Source organism: Pygocentrus nattereri, chromosome 21 (assembly GCF_015220715.1).
Source record: "Pygocentrus nattereri isolate fPygNat1 chromosome 21, fPygNat1.pri, whole genome shotgun sequence".
In the NCBI taxonomy this organism is placed as follows: Eukaryota; Metazoa; Chordata; class Actinopteri; order Characiformes; family Serrasalmidae; genus Pygocentrus; species Pygocentrus nattereri.
Genome location: NC_051231.1, coordinates 6,110,085 through 6,129,221, shown reverse-complemented (window position 1 = coordinate 6,129,221; position 19,137 = coordinate 6,110,085). Strand labels below are relative to the sequence as shown.

The 19,137-nt window shown below is 38.8% G+C and overlaps 1 protein-coding gene across 1 annotated transcript; it reads left to right on the top strand.

Moving 5' to 3' along the window:
- The first annotated feature begins 523 nt into the window (after positions 1-523).
- On the top strand, positions 524-14,185 carry LOC108413605 (mucin-17). Its single transcript, XM_017686214.2, has 9 exons — positions 524-7,471; positions 7,990-8,111; positions 8,199-8,263; positions 8,362-8,561; positions 10,585-10,750; positions 11,729-11,896; positions 12,006-12,079; positions 12,179-12,282; positions 13,315-14,185. The coding sequence occupies exons 1-9, from the start codon at positions 844-846 to the stop codon at positions 13,345-13,347; spliced, it is 7,560 nt and encodes a 2,519-aa protein (XP_017541703.2). The 5' UTR covers positions 524-843; the 3' UTR covers positions 13,348-14,185.
- Positions 14,186-19,137: the final 4,952 nt, after the last annotated feature.

Sequence of the window (19,137 nt, the reverse complement as noted above, 5' to 3'; positions counted from 1 at the left end):
GTATTGCCAAGTTCCACGGACACTGATAAACCATTTGCTTCATTTTCAACACCTGGATTCAGCTCAAATTCAGTGTCCTCACAAGCAACTGGAAGTGACACAGAGTTAACTCAATCAACAGGAAGCCCAATAGAAACAATTGCGACACTCTCTACAACAGAAGAATCCACACAGACCATAGCATTCTCCTCAACCGATCAAACACTTTTATCACCATCCACTCTTATAACACTAAAAACCTCAACATCTGTGACATCCCTTAGTTCTGAATCAGATATGTCTGCTACTTCAAGCAGAACAGAATACACATCAGAAGAATCTTCAGAAACAACAGTCCAGACGACTCAGGTATCACCAAGGTCTACTCACACAGATGAATCTTTTGCTTCATTTTCAACACCTGATTTCAGCTCAAATTCAGTGTCCCCACAAGCAACTGGAAGTGACACACAGTTAACTCAATCAACAGGAAACCCAAAAGAAACAACTGTGACAATGTCTACAACAGAAGAATCAACACAGACCATTCCATTCTCCTCAACCGAGCAAACACTTTCATCACCATCCACTCCTATAACACTAAAAACCTCAACACCTGTGACATCCCTTAGTTCTGAATCAGATATATCTACCACTTCAAGCAGAACAGAATACATATCAGAAGAACCTTCAAAAGCACCAGTTCAAACGCCTCAGGTATCGCCAAGTTCTACTCAAACAGATGAAACTTTTGCTTCATTTTCAACACCTGGATTCAGCTCAAATTCATTGTCCCCACAAGCAACTGGAAGTGACACACAGTCAACTCTAGCAACCGGAAGCCCAAAAGAAACAACTGTGACAATGTCTACAACAGAAGAATCCTCACAGACCATTCCATTCTCCTCAACCGAGCAAACACTTTCATCACCATCCACTCTTACAACATTCAACACCTTAACACCTGTGATACCCCTTACTTCTGAATCAGATATATCTACCACGTCAAGTCGAACCGAAAACACATCAGGAGAACCTTCAGAAACACCAGTCCAGACGACTCGGGTATTGCCAAGTTCCACTTACACTGATAACCCCTTAGGTTCATTTTCAACACCTGGATTCAGCTCAATATCGGTGTCCACGCAAACAACTGGAAGTCCCACAGAGTTAACTCAATCAACAGGAAGCTCAATAGAAACAGTTGTGACATTCTCTACAACAGAAGGATCAACACAAACTGTTGAGTTCTCTTCAACCGAGCAACCACTTTCATCACCATCCACTCTTATAACATTAAGGACCTCAACACCTGTGACATCGCTTAGTTCTGAATCAGATATATCTACCACTTCAAAAAGAACAGAATACACATCCGGAGAAACTTCAGAAACACCAGTGCAGACGACTCAGGTATTGCCAAGTTCCACGGACACTGATAAACCATTTGCTTCATTTTCAACACCTGGATTCAGCTCAAATTCAGTGTCCTCACAAGCAACTGGAAGTGACACAGAGTTAACTCAATCAACAGGAAGCCCAATAGAAACAATTGCGACACTCTCTACAACAGAAGAATCCACACAGACCATAGCATTCTCCTCAACCGATCAAACACTTTTATCACCATCCACTCTTATAACACTAAAAACCTCAACATCTGTGACATCCCTTAGTTCTGAATCAGATATGTCTGCTACTTCAAGCAGAACAGAATACACATCAGGAGAATCTTCAGAAACAACAGTCCAGACGACCCAGGTATCACCAAGGTCTACTCACACAGATGAATCTTTTGCTTCATTTTCAACACCTGATTTCAGCTCAAATTCAGTGTCCCCACAAGCAACTGGAAGTGACACAGAGTTAACTCAATCAACAGGAAACCCAAAAGAAACAATTGTGACACTCTCTACAACAGAAGAATCAACACAGACCATTGCATTCTCCTCAACCGAGCAAACACTTTCATCACCATCCACTCCTATAACACTAAAAACCTCAACACCTGTGACATCCCTTAGTTCTGAATCAGATATATCTACCACTTCAAGCAGAACAGAATACATATCAGAAGAACCTTCAAAAGCACCAGTTCAAACGCCTCAGGTATCGCCAAGTTCTACTCAAACAGATGAAACTTTTGCTTCATTTTCAACACCTGGATTCAGCTCAAATTCATTGTCCCCACAAGCAACTAGAAGTGACACACAGTCAACTCTAGCAACCGGAAGCCCAAAAGAAACAACTGTGACAATGTCTACAACAGAAGAATCCTCACAGACCATTCCATTCTCCTCAACCGAGCAACCTCTTTCATCACCATCCACTCTTACAACATTCAACACCTTAACACCTGTGATACCCCTTACTTCTGAATCAGATATATCTACCACGTCAAGTCGAACCGAAAACACATCAGGAGAACCTTCAGAAACACCAGTCCAGATGACTCAGGTATTGCCAAGTTCCACTTACACTGATAACCCCTTAGGTTCATTTTCAACACCTGGATTCAGCTCAATATCGGTGTCCACGCAAACAACTGGAAGTCCCACAGAGTTAACTCAATCAACAGGAAGCTCAATAGAAACAGTTGTGACATTCTCTACAACAGAAGGATCAACACAAACTGTTGAGTTCTCTTCAACCGAGCAACCACTTTCATCACCATCCACTCTTATAACATTAAGGACCTCAACACCTGTGACATCGCTTAGTTCTGAATCAGATATATCTACCACTTCAAAAAGAACAGAATACACATCCGGAGAAACTTCAGAAACACCAGTGCAGACGACTCAGGTATTGCCAAGTTCCACGGACACTGATAAACCATTTGCTTCATTTTCAACACCTGGATTCAGCTCAAATTCAGTGTCCTCACAAGCAACTGGAAGTGACACAGAGTTAACTCAATCAACAGGAAGCCCAATAGAAACAATTGCGACACTCTCTACAACAGAAGAATCCACACAGACCATAGCATTCTCCTCAACCGATCAAACACTTTTATCACCATCCACTCTTATAACACTAAAAACCTCAACATCTGTGACATCCCTTAGTTCTGAATCAGATATGTCTGCTACTTCAAGCAGAACAGAATACACATCAGGAGAATCTTCAGAAACAACAGTCCAGACGACTCAGGTATCGCCAAGTTCTACTCAAACAGATGAAACTTTTGCTTCATTTTCAACACCTGGATTCAGCTCAAATTCATTGTCCCCACAAGCAACTGGAAGTGACACACAGTCAACTCTAGCAACCGGAAGCCCAAAAGAAACAACTGTGACAATGTCTACAACAGAAGAATCCTCACAGACCATTCCATTCTCCTCAACCGAGCAACCTCTTTCATCACCACCCACTCTTACAACATTCAACACCTTAACACCTGTGATACCCCTTACTTCTGAATCAGATATATCTACCACGTCAAGTCGAACCGAAAACACATCAGGAGAACCTTCAGAAACACCAGTCCAGACGACTCGGGTATTGCCAAGTTCCACTTACACTGATAACCCCTTAGGTTCATTTTCAACACCTGGATTCAGCTCAATATCGGTGTCCACGCAAACAACTGGAAGTCCCACAGAGTTAACTCAATCAACAGGAAGCTCAATAGAAACAGTTGTGACATTCTCTACAACAGAAGGATCAACACAAACTGTTGAGTTCTCTTCAACCGAGCAACCACTTTCATCACCATCCACTCTTATAACATTAAGCACCTCAACACCTGTGACATCGCTTAGTTCTGAATCAGATATATCTACCACTTCAAAAAGAACAGAATACACATCCGGAGAAACTTCAGAAACACCAGTGCAGACGACTCAGGTATTGCCAAGTTCCACGGACACTGATAAACCATTTGCTTCATTTTCAACACCTGGCTTCAGCTCAAATTCATTGTCCTCACAAGCAACTGGAAGTGACACAGAGTTAACTCAATCAACAGGAAGCCCAATGGAAACAATTGCGACACTCTCTACAACAGAAGAATCCACACAGACCATAGCATTCTCCTCAACCGATCAAACACTGTTATCACCATCCACTCTTATAACACTAAAAACCTCAACATCTGTGACATCCCTTAGTTCTGAATCAGATATGTCTGCTACTTCAAGCAGAACAGAATACACATCAGAAGAATCTTCAGAAACAACAGTCCAGACGACTCAGGTATCACCAAGGTCTACTCACACAGATGAGTCTTTTGCTTCATTTTCAACACCTGATTTCAGCTCAAATTCAGTGTCCCCACAAGCAACTGGAAGTGGCACAGAGTTAACTCAATCAAACGGAAACCCAAAAGAAAGGATTGTGACACTCTCTACAACAGAAGAATCAACACAGACCATTGCATTCTCCTCAACCGAGCAAACGCTTTCATCACCATCCACTCCTATAACACTAAAAACCTCAACACCTGTGACATCCCTTAGTTCTGAATCAGATATATCTACCACTTCAAGCAGAGCAGAATACATATCAGAAGAACCTTCAAAAGCACCAGTTCAAACGCCTCAGGTATCGCCAAGTTCTACTCAAACAGATGAAACTTTTGCTTCATTTTCAACACCTGGATTCAGCTCAAATTCATTGTCCCCACAAGCAACTGGAAGTGACACACAGTCAACTCTAGCAACCGGAAGCCCAAAAGAAACAACTGTGACAATGTCTACAACAGAAGAATCCTCACTGACCATTCCATTCTCCTCAACCGAGCAACCTCTTTCATCACCATCCACTCTTACAACATTCAACACCTTAACACCTGTGATACCCCTTACTTCTGAATCAGATATATCTACCACGTCAAGTCGAACCGAAAACACATCAGGAGAACCTTCAGAAACACCAGTCCAGACGACTCAGGTATTGCCAAGTTCCACTTACACTGATAACCCCTTAGGTTCATTTTCAACACCTGGATTCAGCTCAATATCGGTGTCCACGCAAACAACTGGAAGTCCCACAGAGTTAATTCAATCAACAGGAAGCTCAATAGAAACAATTGTGACATTCTCTACAACAGAAGAATCAACACAAACTGTTGAGTTCTCTTCAACCGAGCAACCACTTTCATCACCATCCACTCTTATAACATTAAGGACCTCAACACCTGTGACATCGCTTAGTTCTGAATCAGATATATCTACCACTTCAAAAAGAACAGAATACACATCCGGAGAAACTTCAGAAACACCAGTGCAGTCGACTCAGGTATCACCAACTTCTACTCACACAGATGAAACTTTTACTTCCTTTTCAGCACCTCAGTTCAGTTCAAATTCAGTGTTCACACAGTCAACTCTGGCATCTGGAAGCCCAAGAGAAACAACTGTGACAATGTCTACAACAGAAAAGTCCACACAGACCCTTACAGTTTTCTCAACAGAACAGCCACTTTTATCACCTTCCACTCTGTCAACATCAAAATCCTCAATGCCTCTTTCATCTCTTAGTTCTGAATCTGATGTATCTACCTCTGCACGTAGAACAGAAGTCACATCAGAAGAACCTTCAGAAACACCATTCCAGACAGTTCAGGTATCGCCAAGTTCTACTCGCACAGATGAAACCTTAGCTTCATTTTCAACACCTCAATTAATCTCAAATTCAGTGTTCACACAGGCAACTGGAAGTGACACTGAGTCAACTCAAGCAACAGGAAGCCCAATACAAACAATTCTGACGCTCTCTCCAACAGAAGGTTCAACACAGACCTATGCATTCTTCTCAACCGAACAGTCATTTTCATCACCATCCACTCTTATAACATTAAAAACTTCAACACCTGACACAGAGCCAACTCAATCAACAAGAAGCCCAACAGAAACAGTTGTGACACTCTCTGCAACAGAATTATCCACACACACCATAGCATTCTCCTCAACAGAACAATCATTTTCATCCCTATCCACCCTTTTAACATCAAAGACTTCATCTCCTTTTACATCACTTAGTTCTGTTTCAGATGCATCTACCACTGCAAGCGCAACAGCATACATATCAAGAGAACCTTCAGAAGCACCAGTCCAAACAACCCAGATATCATCAATTTCTACTCGCACAAAAGAAACTTTTGCTTCCTCTTCACCAACTCCTTTCAGCTCAAATTCAGTGTTTACACAAGCAACAGAAAGTTCAGCATATTCTACATTGTTACCTTTCACCTCAGTAACGTCTGAGATACCTGTCATTCATACTACAAAAGAACCAACATCAACAGAGACAACTGACCTATCTTTTGAAACCTCTGAAGGTACAGGGATAACAACACAGCAGGCTTCAGTCAACCCCAGCACTGATAAATCTGTTACTTCACTGTCAACAACAGAATTAAGCCACACATATGGACCTACACAAGTGACAGGAAGCCCCATAGACACAATGGTGACAATTGCTACAGCAGAAAAATCCACACAGACCTTTGCATTCTCCTCAACAGAACAAGCACCTTCATCAGCATCTGCCCTTTCAACATCAAAAACCTCAACACATATTACATCCCTTAGTTCTGAATCAGATGTATCAACCTCTACAACACTAAAATTCACACATACCAATCCATTGTCCACAACTGATCAACATTTTCCATCTCCATCATCTCACTCAACATCAGCTTTAACATCTATTTCTTCAGTCAGTTTTGTATCTGCAGTGTCTGAAACCTCTACTGAACAAGACCAATCATCAACATCAACAACAACTAGACAGGCCTTACAAACTTCAAAAGTATCAAGTGGAACAAATCAACAGTCGTCAATGTCCACAACTGAAGTCAGCTCCACAGCAGAAGTTACAACACCGGTGACAATCCCTATAACAGAAGAATCCACACAGAAACATCACTCTGAAACATCACAACTACCACAGTCCACTCCAAGTCAGTCAAGTCAAGAATCTTCAACTATGTATAGCAAAACTAGTACAACAAAAGGGACATTTTCACCAACCATCGGACACCCAACACTGACAACAAACTCAATAAGCCCATCACACACAACTTTGTTGGTCACTACATCAGAAAAATTGTCTTTCACATCTCAGGCCTCCCAGTCTTCTACCATAAATGCATCATCATCATCATTGACCAGATCTACTACTGAAGTCATAACATCTCCTCAGACCAACACTACTAAACAGGCTCTGGCAACTAATCAGCCATCCACTGAATTTACAAATCAGTCTTCAAAGTCCCCTACTTCTTTTACCACACATTTCTCCACCCTTCAAGAATCTACGACATACCTTTCTACCAGTTTACATTCTTCCATTTTACCAAGTGAATCTGCTCTACCAACAAACATCACCACTGTGACTGTACAGAGCTGTAAAGACACAGACTGCCAGTGCAATGGTTCTCCATGTTTTCTGAATGTGACCTCTGAACGTTGTGAATGTAAGTGCCGTAATTTCACATATGGAGATTCCTGTGAGTTGGCAGTTAACACTACAACTGTTATATACGGTAAGTATACCACTAACTTTTAATTAATAGACTAGTAAAAAACCAACAATGCTTTGTATTATTTTGTCTGTTATGTTCTCTTTAATTTGTACACCTTTGAATAGCCCATATGTTGTGAAACATTCTTTGCTTTGGGTGGGAGGTTTGATGTAATATATAAAACTGTTAAAGTTTCAAAACATTCCACTCATTTACCAGTTCATATATATAAGTAAAGCTGCAAAAACAGCCTGTTTCATTGTCATGAAATGTTAGCACACTTACATGTATCTGTATATTCAGACTACAACAGTTTTGACCCACCAATTAATGTTTGTGACAAATGTGTGTTTAAGCTTGGGCAGCATTTTAAAAAAGATGCAATACAGGGCAACCAGTCAGAACTCAGCTCGTTAACATATGTCCATTTTACATTCACAGCAAACAAATTCTAAGTGATAAAGAGAGATTGGAAATACTGTCTGTTATCATTATGTGAATCATGTGAATCACTTATAACTGTTAAAATTTCATTACAGCTCAGAACAGACCTACCAGGAATGCAAATATTATTCTGAGAATTGCGAAAGTTTATAATCCTGACTTTGAAAATTTGAACTCTCAGGCATCCAAAAACATGATAGCCATTTTAACACATGAGGTATGTAAAGCTGTTTGCATTCTGTAAATACAAATCTAATCTAAGTATTCTGTTCTATAACTCTACATACTCTTTATTGCTTTGCAGCTTTCAGTTATTTTCAAAAGAGTAGACCCACAAAACTTCAAGGATGTAATTATTGTTAGTTTAATGTAAGTTACATGATTATTTTTATTATTTACTTATTATTTATTGATACTGCAAGGCTATATTATGATCTATTTCAATCTGTTCATGACTATTTTTTCAGGCAAGGCAGCATCATCGTCAACAGCACTGCACGATACAACTATCCCAACAATCAATCACAAATTAATTTTCTCAACAACAATCTAGAAACCTCACTGAAGATAACATTTAATAATTCTGATTTGCATAAAAATCTAAGTGAAGCGTTTGGAGGAGATGTTTCGCTTACAGAAATTACTCTGCAAGCAGTTGGAATAGCAAGTAAGTAATGATTCCTGTGGTAAAATACTTTAAAAAAATAAGAGAATGCATGATGTGCAAATCATTTAAACCCCAATCTTGAAAGTGAGAAGTTTTATTGATTTTCAAAAAATATATGCCCATTTGGAATCTCATGCCAGCAACACATTTCAAAAAAGGTGAGACAGGGGCACAACTGTACTGCATCACCTCTTCTTCTAACAACACTTCTAATGACATTTGAGAAAAAAGAGGACCAATTGCTGTAGTTTTGAAAGTGAAATGTTTTCCTCTTCTTGCTTGATATAGGATTTTAGCTGCTCAACAATTCAAGGTCTCCTATGTCGTATACACACAAAGAAATATTTTAGTGGGGAACAGGTCTGAACTGCAGGCATGCCAGTTTAGCACCCATACCTTTTTACTATGGAGCAATGCTGTTACATGCTAACAGGTGCAGAATGTCATTTGGCATTGTCTTGCTGAAATAATCAAGGCCATTCCTTGAAAAATACTACATTTACTGCATTTGGCTGACGCTCTTATCCAGAGCGACTTACAGTTTGATCATTTTTACACAGGTAGGCCAAGGTGGTGTTAGGAGTCTTGCCCAAGGACCCTTATTGGTATAGTGTAGGGTGCTTGCCCTGGTGGGGGATTGAACCACAGTCTACAGTGTAGAAGGCAAAGGTGTTAACCACTACACTAACCAACCACGTTGGTGGACGGCAATATATGCTGCTCCAAAACCTGTATGTATTATTCAGCATTAATGATGCACTCACAGATGTGCACTAGTGTACCCCAATAGTATCATAGATGCTTTTGAACAGTGTGCTGATAACAAGCCGGATGATTCCTCCCCTCTTTTGCCCAGAGGATGCAATGTCCATGATTTCCAAAAAAAAGTCTATATAGTCTGGTATAGTTTTAACTTGCACTGTGGATGCAGCGACAAAACTTGTCACAAAGACAGTGGTTTTCAGAAGTGTTTCTGAGCCCATGCAGTAATTTCAACTACAGAATCATGTTTGTTTTTAATACAGTGTTGAGGGTCCGAAGATCACGGCCAGCCAATATTGGTCTTTTGAGAGCTCTCCTAAACTTTGAATCATTTTATTTGCCGTAAATGATGAAATTCCCAAGTTCTTTGCTATATTATATAGAGAAATGTTATTTCTTGAATTGCTGTACTACATGCACACAAAGTCTTTCACAGAGCACCTTTACCTCTGAAAGACTCAGTGTCACTGATATGTTTCTTTTTCATACCCAATCATTTTACTGATCTGTTGTCAATTAGCCTACTTAGTTGTGAGATTTTCCACCAGGTGTGTTTTTTTTTTTTGCATTACACAACTTTACTAGTGTTTTGTGACATTGAATTCCAAATGGCCAAATATTCTTAAAAATACAATAAAATTCTTCAGTTTCAAGATTTAATATCTTGTCTTTGTAATATGTTTAATTAGATATAAGGTTTCAGTTATTTGCACATCATTGCTTTCTGTGTTTATTTACATTTTGTAGTGTTTTGCACTTTTTTGGAAATTGGGCTTTTATATATATATATATATATATATATATATATATATATATATATATATATATACATATATATATATATATATATATATACATATACATATATATATATATATATATATATATATACGTATGCAAAAGTTTTGTAGATTTTCTAAGTGAAAATAAGTTAGTCAATTCTCTACATGTAACAAACTTAAACATAGCATTTTCTGCCAATTTTACTGCACACAAAAATAAAACTTAAACACAAAATGTACCATAACTTTTGAACTGGCCATATTTTGTTTTACTTTATATATTGAATTCAGTAAGTATACAGTAATTGTGCATTAAAATGCACAATTGCAGAAGATGCGTTAACTTAAATTCACTTACAAAATCAACAAAAACATGTCATTTGACCAGGGGCTTATACGACTGTATACATATAAATAATATGAATTATTACTTTAGAAGCAAGATCTCAACTTTTTTTGGTTTGTTTCTTTTTTTAAAGACGTTTCTGAATTAAGACCATTCTTGAACTGCAGTTTGGATTTTGCCAACTTTACAATGATTCTTGGAGAAGGCTTCTGGACATGTGAGGGTCCATGCAAAAGTAACACCAGCTACTGCAATGGTAATGGGAAATGCCTAAATGAAATAAGAGGGCCAATATGCGAGTAAGTACAGGGTTTAAACTTCTGACAACAAATGTAATATTAAGCCTGCATCTTAAAAACTGTACAATTTTCAGTAGCTAGCAAAACGAACGAGCCTTATGACAACCTATTTTGTCATGGTTGTACAACTCACCAGCCATATCTTGAGAAATACTATAACTACATTTACATGCACAGCAATGGATTGATACTCTAAGAATCTAAGTCTAACCAAGCAATGATCATGGTTAGATTGTTATGATCTGATTAAGGTTTTAAGCCTGGGACACACAAAGCCAACTGTCAACCAACGGATGTTGTCAGGTCATTGGTGAGCATCAGTGTAGTTTGTACTGTGTGCTGTGTGGTGAGCACTACAAACGTGTGTTTGTCATCAGCTGTAGTCTTTGTGGTGTGTTTGAGTGCAAACCCATGAGACAACAGTCTACTATTGGGAGGCAATCTTCAGGTCACAGTTGTTGCTAATTCTTTAACGTTGACATTATGTGTCCAGACACTTAGTCGACCTAGCTTGAATAAAATACTCCCAGACCAATATTGGCTGGACTATTTGACACAAATTTAAATGCTTAGATCGCTGCACTGACTCACACTAGAGATTTTGCAATATTTTACGTTTATTTCAGAAGAACCACTGTAGTGTAACAAACAGATATTAGATTAAAAGCTACACTATGCAAGTTTTGGTGTTTTGGAGAACTCTTTGGTGGAAATATGTAATTACACGCAACATGTGGATGAACATTTAGTAACATTGGTTGTTCTCTGGACCCCTTCCCTGAGAGGATGAATCTGATTGTGAGCGTGTTGAAAATGTATTCAAGGAGAACTGATTAGATCCATTTTCTAAGACTTAGAATTCTGACTATTGTGTACTTGTAAACATAGATAATGGGCCCCAAATGTACCATTTCCTGTAAAGACTAAGATGAATGAACTCACTTTATGACAAAATTACATGTGTTTTTATTCATTCAGATGCAATAAGAATTATGTTGAAGAATACTATGGGCCACAGTGTGAACTTTACCGCAGAGCTGCAGGGTTTTATGCTGCACTTTTTGGGAGTTTAGCAGGTGCCATAATGCTTCTTATCATTCTGACAACAATGATTTTGGTTCTGCGAAAACGGAATGCTGGAAAGTGGTAGGTTTAAGTCTGAAATATACTGTTAAATGTGAGTGTCTACCTTCTGTAACATTTACATACTGTATGCAATGCACATATATATACATAGTAATCCACCTTCTTGTAGGTCCATGAACAGCAAGTCTGACTTGAAGAGGCTGTCATTGTTTGACAATGATTTCTTTGACTTCAGAGACAGAGGTCAAGCTACTTATTCAACATAAATTTGTTATTTAACCAAAAACAAATCTTCTAATAACCACACAATAAATGTTATTTTGCTTGACTTATTATTTGAAGGTCGTTTTGGAACATACAACCTAGGTGAAAATGGCAATGTGGCTGAGGAGACATCTGTTGGAACTTTCATGCCACATCTTGAGAATGTTGACACAATAGTAGATGTAAGTCAATTACCTTTGTCACTTACACCTCATTTTCTTGTTCATTCTATGAAAGGTCCACAACATTCACTGCCTTGTATTAGAGGCAGAGGCAGAAATCTGCTAATGAAAATTTTTCAAGCTTGAAACTTGCTTTCTGCCCTGCCACACCAACTTATTTAACTAAGAAAATAATTGACTGTCACAATGAACAATAAGTGACATCATTGAAGTCATCAGAGCTTTAAAAAGCTGGTCAATTTAACTTTTTTGACAGGGTCTGTCCACCTTGTCATATGAAATATGTAGAGAAAACAGCTTCTGATTTTAAAATTTAAAATTAACTGTTTAAAAAGTGACATAGAAAGTCTAACCCTAACTAGAAAGTCTAAAGTGTGGAGGTTAGTTTAGCTTGAAATATTCCACCCTGCCAAATTCCCTTCCCTCACACGTTCAATGTTATGGGGTTATAAGTCGTATTGATTTTTTGCACAGAAAAATGTAATGATTAGAGAGATGGGAAACAATGGGCACAAGCAGTATTTTAATTATAATGGACAAAAACTGATTTAGTGACATTAAAAATGGCAAATTAACATGTCCTTTTGAGACCAATCTCATGCAATGACTCTTCTGTCAAACAGTTTACTTTGTAAAGTTGAGAAAAAATAAAGATAAGAATAATCCCTGTGAAATAATGAGGCAGTTCTAAAATTTCAGCCAGTGAGTTTCCACAATGCTTAACCAGTGAAAGCGCTGTGTAGTTCAGAGATAGGCCTTACTGACTGAATTTGGATGTGAGTGATCGCATACCACCCAGAGATCTGAGAGATTATGATCAGCTGAACTTTCACGCGTCAAAAATCTGATGCAACATAAAAATCTGGTGAACCTAATAAGACAGTCTGAACTGAGTTGTGTACTACAGTATTTAATAGGGCCGAAGGGGATTTTTGTCAGCATGCTGCTGCAAAAGAATGCGTAGCATGGATGGTGTTCTGTCCTTCAAATGTCTTAATTTAAATGTTTTCTCTTTTCTCCCCTCTCTTCTAGTTGACAACAAACCGCCCAGAAGCTAACCCATAGTTTTCGGGTGGAGGTTTTGGTGTTATAGTCACATAAGTCTTTGCTGGAGTGTCACTGTTTCAAATAATTTATTTTTGTGCAAACGTGGAGTGAGATGTCTGTCAAATGAAAGGACAAATTGACAGGCTGTCATGAGACCGTTTACAGTTTTATACGTCACTGTTTTTACTGCGTAACTGATAATAACTTATGTAGGCCATTAAACAATAACTTGGGCAGGTTTAGAAATCCAAGATAATATCATCAGCATTGTGATTAATTTAATTAAAAAAGTGAATACATGCTACACTATATGTCCAGACACATCTTCTAATTAAAGAGCTAATACTAATTAAAGCTTCTAATCTTCTAATTAAAGATTTAAGTTGTTTTAAGGTGCAGCCATTGCTGAAACAGACATTCAATTGCACACACAAAGCTTGTATAATCTCTATAGAAAAGCATTGTCAATTAAATGAGATGTTCTGGAGCTACGCAAAGCGTCAGCTACAAACCCCCACTGCACTGGGCAGAGGAGCAGTGGACTGGTGTTCTCTGCAATTAAGGAGCACCACCATGCAACCTCTGGGATGAGCTGGAGTGGCGTTTGAGATCCAGAACGAATCATCCAACATCAGAACCTGATGCTCCCATGGCTGAATGCGATCAAATTCTCACAGCAACGTTGCATTGTCTACTGTCAAGGTTTCCCAGAAGATCAGAGGTTGTTTTTGCACCAAAAATGTGAAAAACTGTCTGTTAATACCCTCGATTTCTGCCAGGGGGTTGTAACATTATCTCATATGGTGCCTATCAAATGCATGGATGAACATGACACTGCTGACCATAAATAAACAAATTGAGAACTAACTATTTTGTATTTACTTTGAGTTTTAAATGCTGACAAAACAACACAGCTGCATGAATTCCATGCTGGTCTAGTACTGTTTTAGCTGGTCACTCAGCATGGCCAGCATCCAAAAACACAACATATTGTTGCTGTCGGAATAAAACCTTGTATGTCAGATTTTGTCATTTTTCAGTTACTGACATAACTTGTTTGCTCTTTACTTTGTCAATACATTTTATGATGAATGGACCAAAAGAAACAACCCCATTACTTAGTCATTTCTTAGGCTACGTTTAGCAGGTACAAGAAAAGGCCTGAATCTGATTTTCTCACCAAATCCGATTTTTTTGTTTGACTGTTCACACTATCTTTTAAATGTGACCTGTATGCCACGTCAGTCTGAACAGATCAGCTCCTAAACCGACCCACATGTGCAAAATAACAATACTTCACGAGGCCTGACGGCCGGAGAACGGCCACTTCTCTGGTTCGTGTCCTCGGATTCTTTAAACTGTTTCCTCCTGCCACGTTCGGCCGTTTCGTTCAAAACCTCTTCAAACACCTAATGATTTGGATGAGTCTCTTCTAATTTTTTTGGTACAGAAACATCAGTCTAAATAATTATGAGCCTCAGCAGCGCAAAATTATGACAAATGTCGAGTTGGACTGATGTAAAAGTCACATGAATTCCGATCTGGCTGTTCAGACTGAGTTGCATTGCCACAGAGTGGATAAGTATCGGATTTCAGTACCACAGCTTCTCAAATCGGAATTGAAAATATCAGATTCAATGAGCTTTTTGCTGTTCAAACTGACACACATGACAAATCTGTGCCACATATGAGGAAAAAGATCGGATTTGGGCCACTTTTACCTGCTGTGTAAACGTAGCCTTAGAAAAATGTCTGGTTCCATTGACTTACATTAAAAGTAAAGTATGTTTTTGCTTCTTTTGTAAAGTTACCATTTTGGAGATGCAAGGTTTTGTTCTGACAACAGCGATATACTGGTTCTACAAACATCTGACATCTCTTTCTTATTTCAGTCAGTGAATAAATGAATAAAGTGATGTGTCACCTTTAAAAACTGAATAACATTAACATACGTAATGTAGCTGCTAGTTTGTTTGGCTAATTACAGACTTATTTGCCTAGGAGTGTATGCGCCTTCCCTCATGCAGCCATTTTCTTAGCTTATAATGATCAACTGCTATCATGGTGTAGTGCATTTTGTGGAAAACCTTTCATAAATTATACACCCATGTACTTTTTGACAGCCCCTCCGAACAGGGGCAAAGGGAGCTAATTGGTTGAAAAAGGAAACGTTAAACTAGTTTCTAATCACACACCCAGGACTTTCATTGCATTATAAAAAGTAGAAGGATGTATTTCACACAAACACAAAAAAAAACAAAACGTATTTGTATGTTTCTTTTTTCTTCAGCAAACCAGTTTTGGGCAGCAGGACTAACATTACTGCTACTGAGTGTTGATGAGCGAAGAAGCTCATTGACTGTTCGGGCTCACTGATGTCATGAACGTACATGAGGCGCTGTTTTAAACTTCAATATCTCGAGTTCAAAACATTCAAAGAAATATAACACTGGAGCTAAAATATTTAATGCTGTTCTGTGTTCAGGAAATTAATGTTTTCTTTTACAGCCCTCCAGTGCTTGAGAATCCCAGAAGACGTTACAGAGCAGTAATTATCCTCTCTACAAGTTCTCTGGCTATACGCACGCTCTCTACCGCATTCCAAGTCAGCAAGCTGTAGCACTTCTGGTGCTCATATCCAACAGACTAGCCATGATGTTTTTCTCTTGGTCACTTCAAGACTTGTGGTCAATGACGTTAGTTGCATTATTTAAGCTTCTGGCCACATATCAGCAACAGTGTTGTCGGAAGAAAAACTTGTATCCCAAAAATGTTAACTTTACACAGGGAGGAAAAAACCTACTGTACTTCTAATGTAAGTCAATGGAACCAGATTTTTTTCCAAGTCATTTCGGGCCGTTTCTTTAGGTCCATTCTTCATGAAATTTACAAACAATGTAAAGAGCAACAGGTATTTTCAAATGATTTCAAAAACTGAAAAATGACAAAAAATGGAGATACGAGGTTTTCTCTCAACAGCAGAGATATATTTCAAGCTACGTCCACAGTTACGAAGGAAAGGTCCAGATGTGTCATGTTTGTGTACTAGCCAGAACTAGCGTAGTGTGACTGCTAATATTGTGTACCAATCACTTAAAATTTCAAAAACATCATGGTCGATCTTCAAACAAGGATTCGAGGAGAAATAACCATTAGGGGTGAGTGCTATAGATCAATGAGGAAAAGCTAAACGTCTCACAAAAGGTTCGGTGGAGGCTGGTTCATAAGCTAGGTTCCTGTTCCTCAAATCAAGTTTCAGTGAATGATAACAATGCTATGAATGTACTAGTGCTAAAGGCTACTTAGTATATAGTATATAGCATATATACATACACACACACACACACACACACACACACACATACTTTCAACAAGGTGTTGGAAACGTTCCTCAGAGATTCTGGTTGGTTATTTGAGTTCCTGCTGTCTTTCTATCATCTGGAACCAGTCTGCCCGTTCTCCTCTGACCTCTCACATCAACAAGGCATTTTCGTCCACACAACTGACCGCTCACTGGATATTTCCTCTTTTTCGGGCCGTTCTCTGTAAACCCTAGAGATGGTTGTGTGTGAAAATCCCAGCAGATCAGCAGTTTCTGAAATACTCAGACCAGCCCGTCTGGCACCAACAACCACGCCAAGTTCAAAGTCCCTTAAATCCTCTGAGTTTTGTCACTTTCTTTACACACAATCTGTGTTTCTTGTTATTTTAAATATGTAAAGCGAGATCAATAAATGAATCATATCAGTAGGATATCAGAAAAAAGTAATCATCTGTTACATTGTAGAATATATTTTTATTATTAGGACACATTATTTTAGCACTTATTGTCAGCATTTATACTGTCAGTCCATAAAACAAGAAGCCCAAATCTGATCTCTTCAGGCTTTTCATACAAATAAGATCTTTCTCCTCCTCCTTAAATATGAATAAGGTCTTTCTTTACTCAAAGATGTTTCATTTCAACTTGTCCTTTAGCTCACTTTATGCACACAATAAGTTCCTTTTTTTGTTGGAGCAAACTGTATAATTGAGTCGGTTCACCTTTGCCTGAACTTTCCACACTGGGGCGGATGAAGTCTACCATGACCTTCTCAGCGATGTGGCTCTGTTGATAACAACTATTATTAAAGCCAATAATATGCCTCTGGCTGACTCTGTTTTTGGAAAAGTGAAACATGTAAGTGTGATATCATATCACACGCCAACAAAGAGTGCGCTGAAAACCTGTCCACACACAGATGCCCCTTCTCTTTTGCAGCTGCCACTTCAGTGCTACTTCACTTCAGGCTGGGGCACCTCATGGGGCACACCCCATGCTTCCCTAGATAAATACACTATATTGCCAAAAGTATTCAGTCACCCATCCAAATCATTGAATTCAGGTGTTCCAATCACTTCCATGGCCACAGGTGTATAAAGCCAAGCCCCTAGGCCTGCAGACTGCTTCTACAGACATTAGTGAAAGAATGGGTCGCTCTCAGGAACTCAGTGAATTCCAGCGTGGTACCGTGATCGGACGTCACCTGTGCAACCTTTGGGATGAATTAGAGCGGAGACTGTGAGCCAGGCCTTCTCATCCAACATCAGTGTCTGACCTCACAAATGCGCTTCTGGAAGAACGGACAAAAATTCCCATAAACACACCCCTAACCCTTGTGGAAAGCCTTCCCAGAAGAGTTAAAGCTGTTATAGCTGCAAAGGGTGGGCCGACATCATATTAAACCCTATGGATTAAGAACAGGATGTCACTCAAGTTCACATGTGTGTAAAGGCAGACGAGCAAATACTTTTGGCAATATAGTGTAGGTTTAGATAGGACTGACTTGCAAATGTGTGAAAAGCATAAATAATTACAAACAATGTCAAATTCTAATGACTGATTTTGGTAAATAGCAGTATTTAAAATATTCCAAACATATATTAAACCAAAATTGCAATATTTAACCAAATTTTATCCAATAGTTATCCACCCCCCCCCATGATCCAGATGGATAAGCAGTTTAGACAGTGTGTGTGTGTGTGTGTGTGTGTGTGTGTGTGTGTGTGTGTGTGTGTGTGTGTGTGTGTGTGCATTTCACCATTTCATTAATTCAGTAGAGCTCAGTTAATAAGTTAGTAAGCATTGCATTTGATAATTTTATGTGCATTTTATCTAAGAAACAATTTGTATTTATTATGTGTAATAAAGATAAATGATTAGCATTGGAGTGTTCTGGTGTCTTGGTACAGTAATTGTTCTAAAGAGGTAGGAGGGCAGAACTGACTAACATGAGAGCACTAGTTAAACTGAACAAATCAATGTTAAAAACTACACAAAAATAGATGTCATGCACATATATACAGAAAATTGTTATTTACAAGATTTCTATTTTGTCCTCAAAAATTATAGATCCTGTGTTATGCTTCTTTGAGGGTGGAGAAGGTGGGAGACCAACACTTCTTCCATCTTTCAGTTGATTAAATGTAAATGCAATATACAAGTGCTACTCCAGCTTTTTTGCCCAAGATCTCACAAGACGCCTGTTGTCATAGTTTGTCAGGAGACATGCTACAATATAGAGCTGAATAATGTTGCCAAAAAGCCAGAGTGGAACCTCAAAGAACTTCTGTTCCTTCACTCAGCATTAGAGGCACTCCACAGGCACCTTGAGGTGAGCAATGGGTCTCCTTTACCTCACAGTGGGTCTCCTTTACCTTACAAAGAGTCTCCTTTACCTCACAGACAGACAACTAGGATCTGCCAGAGAGAAATGTCAGCCTACAGATCTTACACGGCATGAAGTCGTGAACAAGAACACCTCAGTC

Coding starts and splice junctions, on each gene's coding strand:
- LOC108413605 (XM_017686214.2), top strand. CDS start 844: ATGTCTACAACAGAAGAATCCTCACAGACCATTCCATTCTCCTCAACC. Junction 8,112..8,198: donor TAGCCATTTTAACACATGAG/GTATGTAAAGCT, acceptor ATTGCTTTGCAG/CTTTCAGTTATTTTCAAAAG. Junction 12,283..13,314: donor ATGTTGACACAATAGTAGAT/GTAAGTCAATTA, acceptor CCTCTCTTCTAG/TTGACAACAAACCGCCCAGA.